The sequence below is a fragment of the Xiphophorus hellerii genome, chromosome 9 (assembly GCF_003331165.1).
Source record: "Xiphophorus hellerii strain 12219 chromosome 9, Xiphophorus_hellerii-4.1, whole genome shotgun sequence".
Taxonomy (NCBI): Eukaryota; Metazoa; Chordata; class Actinopteri; order Cyprinodontiformes; family Poeciliidae; genus Xiphophorus; species Xiphophorus hellerii.
In genome coordinates this window covers 16,724,387-16,734,099 of record NC_045680.1, presented here as the reverse complement: position 1 = coordinate 16,734,099, position 9,713 = coordinate 16,724,387, and the positions used below count along the sequence as shown (strand labels likewise).

The window sequence follows — 9,713 nt, the reverse complement described above, 5'->3', positions numbered from 1 at the left end:
CGCCAGATTTTTTTTTAGAAGATTCTTTGGGTGACATGCAGGTGAGTTCATCCTCATCACCTATCAGTCCCATCTAAGTGATGGGTCAGTGGATCTTCTTCCCCTGGCCGTTGCATGGATCTGTAGATTGTAAATTGCGGAGCCTTCCCAGCTGTATGGGTCAGCGGCAGGTAAGCATTGCATCCATGCCGTCTTCATCAACGGTCACATTGTGCTTCTTGCATTCTTCTGCCTTCTCCTTCTTCCAGTGGATGAGGGAAGAGGGTGGGGTGGTGGGACCACCCAGGCACTGTGCCCGACTGGAATGCTTCCAATCCTTTGGACGGGAGGCTGAGAAAACCCTCAGAATAGACGAGGCACCAGACAACGGAGGGGCTGAAAGCTGTGTCAGGAGAGAATGCCCAGCGTGACGTGAAGATACGAAGCCCAACTGTACGGATTGCCTCCTTGCCCCTGCCGTGAACCCTCTCCTGGACTTGTCTCACATTTCCCACTATGAAATCAGACCTCGCAGAGCAGAGAGCGCAAGTCATTGGTCAGGAACAATCTAAGTGTCTGTCAGCGGGGTGATCTGCTGCCAAGCAGAGAGCTGAAGAAGTGTGTAGCAGAGAATATCTTCGTGTGAGTCCCTTTGTGTCTGTATCTGCTCCAAGTATCTGCTGGCATTTGCATGAATCCAAGCTCATGTGCAAGGAGGAGCAACACCGTTTGCTTTAAAGGCACATTATGAAGAGTTAACTGGTGTCTGTGTTTAAGAAGAACAAGAGAAAACAGCGTTTGTGAGAGTTTGAACAGACATGCATTAAATTCTACTAGCAGCAGGGGAGGGATTTAAAAAAATAAAATAAAATGTGATCATACAGTCACAGCAGGTAGCAATAACCTCATTATTACCATGATGGTAGCCAAACAGTTTCCTGTCAGCGGTTGGTTATTAATTGCACCCGTTGTGCCAGCTGCAGGCCACAAACCCTCTGTCTTTTAACTGGTATAATTGGCTTCATGCTGTTGTAGCATCAAGACAGATACACACGCTTTCCTGAAGACATTACAAAGGCTTTTACCAGCCAAGGGGAGGTTTGTCTAGTAATGGACAACAGCTCAAATGTACAACAAAAAGAATCTGTGCAGATCATAAATTGCAGAATCTGATTTTAAAGTAAACACAATGCAAATGCTGTGACTGTGATCCACTTTAGCTAAAACAGTTAATAATTGACCTACAAATAGACACTTAACCCTTGTTTCTTACTGTGGCCAATAAGGATTGCAAGGTTTTCTTCCTAGATGGCTAAGTACCAGAATAACAATAGAGTTTTTTATATACAGTATATTTTTCAAAAAAGTTTTTAAGTACCTACATTGCCTTTGTACATTTGGGAAATGTGCTTATGAATTTTATGACTTGGGTCAGAAATTTAGTGCTGAAATAAAATCCCGGTTTGCATCAAGCTACCTTAAACGTAGCAATGACAAAACAGAGTTTCTACTCACTGACACAAAATCCACTCAATCCAAAGTCAACAGTTTCAGCTTGTCTTAGACAAGTCCTTGTTTTCTTCTTCCCCTCCAGTTAAGGGTCTCATATCATTAAGATCACCAGTTCTAACATCGACAAACTCCATCCTTCCCTTTCCCCATTTCTTCCAAATGTAGCAATGGTCGTTATGGCAAAACACAGAGTCAAAACTATGTGTTCAAACTATGCGTGTAAATATCTAGCTTTAACAATAAATATATATTTCTGCAAACCATTAATTATGTTTGAAATAACAAAAACAAAATACTTGCAATAAGCATGCTTATCACTCAATAAAGTGTACAGTAAAATCTAGAAACAAGAGGGAAAATAAAGAATATATATGGAAGAATCTTTACAATTTATCTACAACATCAAGCAATGAAAATGTTCCAAACACAAAATGCCTTCCACATTAAAATGCTGTCTGCCTTCTCATCCTTAGCTGTATTGTTACCAGTGATCATATTATCTAAAAAATATTTAGAAAAAACATTGTAATTTGGGTTTTTAAAAAAACATTGTTTAAGGTACTGTTATTGTTATTACCCAGTTGTGGTTTAGTGTGGTTATATAATATTTTTTTTCCTCATTTCTTATAGGTGCTACCAAATAAACCAGTGATCTGACGGCATAAAATTGTTGTAACAGAAGAGGGCGCTCTAAAGCTGCAGTGTGGCCTTACTGCTGGATTGGGCCCTCTGAATTTTATACGTGGTGACACATTACAACCTCAAGCTTAAATGCATTTTCTATGATAGACCCAAAAGAACATAATTGTGATGTGGTAGGAGAATATATATTTCGGCAAATTATTTTTCTTTTCTTTTTTTTAAGAAATAGAAACAGGCAAAATATGGCAGCCAAATATAGTCAACTCTCTTCAGATAGTCCCTTTACTATCTAAGATATCTCAGTAGTTGTTAAACTGCTGCAGTATTTCACCAATAAACCCAGGGAGCAGTTAAGACAATGCATTTTTGTCCAGTTCTACATTTGCATATTTAGATACCAAATGAAACAATTATGTGAATTTGCTCAAGTGAGATTAAATTGTCTCTAACTAATAAGACATTTTTAGGATCCAATGATTAAATTGGACCTTGCAGAAACATTCACAACCACTGACATTGTGTCGCATTACAACCACAGACTACAAAGTATTTTTTTATTTGACAGACTAACGTAGTGCTTAGTTGTGATGGGAAAATTAAATTACATGATTTTTAAAACAAATATAAATCTGAAACATACATTTTACCCCTTTCACTCTGATGCTACTAAATAAATCTAAATGCAAGCAGTTGGGGTTTAAAGTTACCTAATTATTAAATAAATTTAATTTGTATTGTTTTGTTAACACTTCAACACTTCAGGTTTGCCACAGCACCAAGGATGTGGGAAGAAGAGGTATGTAGAGCTCTGCAGCACCCCCTAGTGGATAACAGATGACACCCAGCTTGTACATAAAAAATTGAAAATAAAATGTTGAAAATAAAAAAAAGAATGCAACCCCCTCAACCTCGTTTCCCAAAAAAACACAATAAGATTTTATCTTCCTGTACAGTTTTAGTTGTAAACTTTCACTACTTCACATCTATAAATTCCAGTAGACGATAAAATTATATTAATATTTTTTCATGTTGGTAAATTAATTGTCCAAACTGACATTTATTTAATTAAATTACAATTTAATGATTTACCAAAGAATAATTCCAGTACCTCTAACCTAATCTTTAGCTCAATTTTATGTATTTTGTAGTGGTTTCCATATTGGTGAATTGAGCTTAGTAGAAAACCTTTCCCAAACACTGGTTAGGGTATTTGAGGGTTGAGACCCAACTTTGTGGAATATCAAGTGCCAGTCTTGAGGTGATCTCCAGGAATCAAAATTAACTTCAGATGATTACTAATACCATGTTTTTGCCCTAAAATTCTGATATTTTTTTTTCAGAAATGTGTACAGAGAGTGTTCACAGATTTGAAAGTCTTATTTCCTGTTGTCTATACACCATAACTGTGAACTAGTTGTATTGTATACACTACCGGTTTATCAACAGCATGATGCAAATGGATCAGGAAAAATAGATGAATGCATGACTTACTTCCTTCCCATGCTATTTTTGTTTGGACCACTGTTTGTTCGATTTGACCTGATTATTTACCAAAAAATGTTAAAATAAATCTTTTTCTTTTTTTTTTACTGGAGCAGAATCTCAGAGTGATATGTCTTGAGAATTTGTTGCTTTTAACAAAAGAAAATTCAATAATAATAATAATAATAATAATAATAATATTCCGTTTCACTATTTTATTTTTAAAAAAGCAACACTGACATAAATATTCAGAACCAAAATTTGCTTTTCTTATTTACAATAGCAATAATCAAATGAGTTAGCTTGAGTTAGTTGAAAGTCCTCCTCTGTCAATAATTATCACATTCACCAGAAGCTGGGAGTGTTTCAGCAAGTCAAATACGTGTTTCATTTTTAACCAATAAGAATGAGTCTCTAGACACCTAACCTATCAGATTAAAGTGTGTACTTCTATGGACAAATGAATATAAATAGTGCCTCCAACCTGCATTCATCACTTTCTTCTTTCTGAAGACTCTTAGCTGTCAGTGAGAGAAAACTTTGAAGCTTTTTCTTCTTCCAACACATCGAACCCTCAACTTCAGGAATCATGGTGAGCATAAAAAACGAACCGTTGTTATTCATCATAATTTGTTACAAACTGTTAATCTAATCTAACAAAACTAGCACATGAATATGTTCAGTATGTTCGGCTTTTCAAATGCAGGAAGCATTCCCCTCTTGGAGTACAATATGTGAGGAGCTGCATGAGCCTTATACAAACTGAAACTGCTTGTGTGTTTTTATTTGTTTATTGCTCCCACAAAACTTGCTTACTAAGCTTCATAGGCCTTCTCATATTTTAAAGAAACTGCTGTCATCTGCGTCTTTAATCAGGCACACTTACTTCCTGTTTGGTTACTGAACTTTATTCAAATGGGATTTTGTTCACACAAGGGCTTCTGTTTTCTGACTTCTTAGCTGGAAAATTATTTATGTTTTCCATTTCCAGTGTTCTAGTTTGACTAGTCAAATGACTGTAGTCATCCGTTGCTGGTGTCTATTAACAAAAGAACCCTTATCTTGTTGCTCTGGAAGGTAAAGGGCAGCCAAAGCCATGTGATTTGTGGCCTTGAAATGTAATTGAGAGAGGAAAATGGGATAGACCAGCACTTTCCATTGCTTGCTTCATATATTTTAACATTTCTTGATCATAACATTGAGATGATACATTTTTTTTCTCCTCTTGCACCACAGCGTGAGTGCATCTCTGTACACATAGGGCAGGCTGGTGTCCAGATTGGTGATTCCTGTTGGGAGCTCTACTGTTTGGAACATGGGATACAGCCGGATGGACAGATGCCCAGTGACAAAACCGTTGGAGGAGGAGATGACTCTTTCAATACGTTCTTCAGTGAGACTGGAACTGGAAAGCATGTCCCCAGAGCTGTTTTTGTAGACCTCGAGCCCTCTGTCATTGGTAAGAAAGATCACTCAACGTGTAAAGAAATCAAGGGGAAAAATTTCCTTAATCTGAGTGTCTTGTCTTTAGATGAAGTGCGCACTGGAACGTACCGCCAGCTGTTTCATCCTGAACAGATGATCACTGGTAAGGAAGATGCAGCCAACAACTATGCCCGTGGACATTACACCATTGGAAAAGAGATCATCGACCAGGTTCTGGAAAGGATCCGCAGACTGGTGACTATTTCTGGAGTCCCATTTAGTTTTCAGATTAAATAAGATGTAACTCTGCTTCATATGTGCTTTCCTTTGGTCCCCAGTCTGACCAGTGCACCGGCCTTCAGGGCTTCCTGATTTTCCATAGCTTTGGTGGAGGAACCGGCTCTGGTTTTACCTCCCTGCTAATGGAGCGTCTTTCTGTGGACTACGGCAAGAAGTCCAAACTTGAGTTTTCAATCTACCCAGCTCCTCAGGTGTCCACTGCTGTGGTGGAGCCTTACAACTCTGTCTTGACCACACACACCACCCTGGAGCACTCCGACTGTGCGTTCATGGTGGACAATGAGGCAATCTACGACATCTGCCAGAGAAACCTTGGCATTGACCGTCCCGCCTACAGCAACCTGAACAGGATCATCAGCCAGATCGTGTCCTCTGTTACTGCTTCTCTTCGTTTCGATGGTGCCCTGAATGTGGATCTGACAGAGTTCCAGACCAACTTGGTGCCATATCCTCGCATCCACTTCCCTATGGCCACATACGCCCCTGTGATCTCAGCCGAGAAGGCGTATCACGAGCAGCTTACAGTGGCTGAGATTACTAACTCCTGCTTTGAGCCTGCCAATCAGATGGTTAAATGTGACCCCCGCATGGGCAAGTACATGGCTTGCTGCCTTCTGTACCGTGGCGACGTGATGCCCAAAGACGTCAATGCTGCCATTGCTGCAATCAAAACAAAACGGTCTATCCAGTTTGTAGACTGGTGTCCAACTGGTTTCAAGGTAGGCATCAATTACCAGCCACCCACTGTGGTTCCTGGGGGAGACCTAGCCAAGCTCCAGAGGGCAGTGTGCATGCTGAGCAACACCACAGCTATTGCGGAAGCCTGGGCTCGACTTAACCACAAGTTTGACCTAATGTACACCAAGCGGGCCTTTGTTCACTGGTATGTAGGGGAAGGGATGGAAGAGGGTGAATTCTCTGAGGCCAGGGAGGATTTGGCAGCTCTGGAGAAGGACTATGAGGAGGTTGGAGCTGATAGCATGGGAGAGGAAGATGAAGGAGAAGAATATTGAACAGACATGCATACCTTGTCTAAATTTCTATTTCGGTAACAATAACAAAGGTAGTTTTTGATGCACTACTCTGCTTTACTTGACTTATTTAATCATATTTGTTCAGTAAAGCCCATAATTATTCATGAATCTGGCAGGTTAGGATTTTATGTTATTTATATTCAACCATGATGCTTCTTTCTGATCGGAAATGACAGACAATTCCCAAAAGATAACCCTGATTTTAAAAAGCATCTTTTTTTGTGTGAATGTTTGATATTTTGTAAATGGAAACTAAATATTGATTGGAAACTGTAAATGATTTTACAAAATGACAGTTTTATCTTGTAATGGGATAGGAAGAAAATGCTTTAATCTGTACATTTTTGAAAATAAATGTAATATGTGAAAAATGTGAACATTTTCAAAGCTGAAATAAAAGTTGCAATAAAATAAATACATAAAAGTAAATAAATAAAAAATAAATAAAAGTTGTCTTATGAAAAATATGTATTCTGATCTATGTACATTCTTACAACATCTACTTTTTAAACTATTCATATCCTTCTAAACAATCAATGAAAAATATTTTGTTGGTATTACAACAATCATCTCGATTTGTTTTATTGCTGCTTTATTTCTTCAAGTTTGGAGTTTCTTGTCATCACACTAATCTTTCGCTTCGTCCAAGGATTCTCTAACAGTTTCAAACTGGGACGTTGGCTGGGCAACCCCAAAATGTTAAGGCCCATAGAAACATTTAGAGCAGCTAAATACAAAGACATCCCACACTATTCAGATTTTATTTTATTAGGAAAAAAAAAAAAAACTTTCATTCATCTTCACAATTATTAGAGGTTATGTACAATGGAGGGAGTGGGTACTTTTACAATTCACTGTAATTGGATGTAGTGTATTTAGAACTATTCAAGATTATCAAATATTAAGTATTACTTTGCTTTTGCACTCAATAAGTTACTTATGTTTTAAAAAAGGGAATGTTTGACCAACCTATTCTTGCATTGGTGGTTCATCCTTCCTGCCAGTGTAGGTGTGTTACCCTGCAACCTCGGATGGCTGAGGGTAATGTAGATGGTGATCTTCCCTCAACGTGTGATGCTGCGATATAGAAAAGACGAGACACACACGTTGAGCTGCTTTTACCTTCAACAGGAAGATTTATTCTTCTGGTGTGCTCAATCTTTTCTTGGTCACTAACGCGTCAGCGCCCCTAGCGGCCATGTGTAGAATTGCATGGACTAACTGAAATAACACTACAGCACTTATTACGCTGAGAAATTAAAGATACAAAATGAAAAATTATGTTGGGGTGCCTATTTTCTTACTTCTTGGTTTTGTTTACTAACTTGTTTTTCACCCCTCTACAGGTGCGCAGTGAGAAACACAACACGTAATCCAAATTTCTTGTTTCCTGTTGTAGGAAAAATCTTGCTGGGGCATCTTGCAAGGTGATACGAGGATACAAATGACTTGAAACCAAATGCTATGTTCCAATATCCTTATGAAACACTTTTGTTTCAACTCACCATAAAACAAGTTGTGCAAACAGGGGATTAATAATCACAATGACATATTCTATGGTAAAATAAACATGAGCTACCCACAACTGTTGAAGCACAAGCTTGGTTATCCAATGTGGGCCTAAATAAGTGTGAAGGAAACTGATGACAGGTGTGACTTAGATCTGACCTGTTGCACAGTCAGGACAGGAAGTGACTTTACTATGAGTGTTTGAGCATGGCGACAATCAGGTATTACAAGCACAAAACCAAAGCAAAGAAAAGTCCCTTGGTAAGTTCCGTTAGGGCCAGACTAAAGAAAGAAAAACATTGAAGTACAAAGCTCTTTTTTAGTTCTAGACAGTTTATCTACTTGATCATGCAAGGCCACAAGATGCTCTCAAACGTCTGTGGTTGCACTCTTTCCAGTTCTGTTCAATAGGCTCTTAATCTTTAAAAACATGTAAACCTGCTTTTTATGCTATTCAAGTGAGAGGGAGAGATAAAGAAATTACTATTATATCTCAAACATAAACTTGGTTGGCATTCCACTTCCAGTTTCCCAAGCACAGAGGAACAAAGTGGCTGTAACAACCACTGGCAAGGAGTAGAGGTCAGGGTCTGCCTACCAATCCAAAATTATGTTCACAATGTCAATGGCAGGAACAGTTAAAATGACTGGACCCAAAGGGGTGGAAACAGCTCTGGGAACCTTGCTGAAGATCTGACAAGAAATTGCATGTGTTTGCAAAAGAGATGCAAAAAAATGTTTTTTTAACGAGGAAGAGGGAAACGTTTCTTCAACATTGCTTCAACATAGTGTTTATTAGCTGAGTCTAAGTACATGTACAGTCCACGCATGCTCACATTTAGTTTGCTATGGACATTACATTAGAGTAAGATTTTAACTGGGCCAATATAACACATTAATTAAGTTGATCTGAACATGTGCATCATAGCTGTATGCAGCTACAATGTATTTTTTAGCTGTTCTTTCACCAGAACAAGAATGTTCAGCATGAATGTCTATGGTTATGGGTCAGATGGAAAGTGAACCTCTGCACAGTCTTCCTGTCTTGTGGCAAGAATTAAAAAGGGATTTCTTATGACCTCCCTTCAATTTTGACTTTCTTCATTGCCGGTTGTTCATAAAGATTGCTCAGCTATCAGTTACTATGGCAATCTTGGCTTCTTTGGCTCATATGCTCCTTGCCTGACCTTTAAACTCATAACAATTGGACAATGCTATCTCTAGCATGCATACGACAGTGCCACAGACTCTTTTCTTATTCATTTGCGAGTAAACCTTTGTGTGATGTTTGATAGTGACTTTAAATTTGTCAGATCTGCTCAGTGGTGAAGAATCTTCTTTCCAAAGCAGATTCATAGTTCTGACACATCAACACAGCAACAAACTGTCTAGTATAGTGCTGTTTTACTACATCTAATTTCTGTTTATTTCAGGATTCAGTTTAAGATTGTATTATTTCTTTTTCAGTATAATATAAAGATGTACTAAATTGGTCCCAGATCTGGGGAATTATTGGGCAGCAGCAGCATGACGTAAATAAAACAGGAAAAAAATTCTTAACATAAGTAAGAATTAAAGTTTTAACCTTTGTAGTCCACCCAGAGGATGCACTGTCCACAAATCAACCATTGTTTGACCTTTTTATCTCCAGGAGCAAAGGCACTGTTCAGAAGAGGGACTCTTCTTAATTTAGGTCTATAGAGTTCATAAGTTCTCATTTGCTTGTAAGAACCAAACTCTCTTAAGTTGAGGTCTCTACCAAGATACAGGAATGTGTGCATCAGTACAAACACCAAGACATAAGAGTAAAATCAATAAAATAAATGAGTT

At 38.3% G+C, this 9,713-nt stretch overlaps 1 protein-coding gene across 1 annotated transcript; it reads left to right on the top strand.

The window, feature by feature from the left end:
• Positions 1–4,082: 4,082 nt before the first annotated feature.
• Positions 4,083–7,655, top strand: LOC116725206 (tubulin alpha-1C chain-like). Its single transcript, XM_032571110.1, has 4 exons — positions 4,083–4,207; positions 4,852–5,074; positions 5,147–5,295; positions 5,379–7,655. Exons 1-4 carry the CDS (start codon positions 4,205–4,207, stop codon positions 6,351–6,353), a joined length of 1,350 nt encoding a protein of 449 aa, XP_032427001.1. The 5' UTR covers positions 4,083–4,204; the 3' UTR covers positions 6,354–7,655.
• The last annotated feature ends 2,058 nt before the right edge of the window (positions 7,656–9,713 follow it).

What these genes read in the sequence shown, in the direction of transcription:
- LOC116725206 (XM_032571110.1), top strand. An exon ending in CCTCGAGCCCTCTGTCATTG is followed by an intron (nt 5,075 to 5,146) that starts GTAAGAAAGATC and finishes TCTTGTCTTTAG; the next exon opens with ATGAAGTGCGCACTGGAACG. An exon ending in TGGAAAGGATCCGCAGACTG is followed by an intron (nt 5,296 to 5,378) that starts GTGACTATTTCT and finishes TTTGGTCCCCAG; the next exon opens with TCTGACCAGTGCACCGGCCT.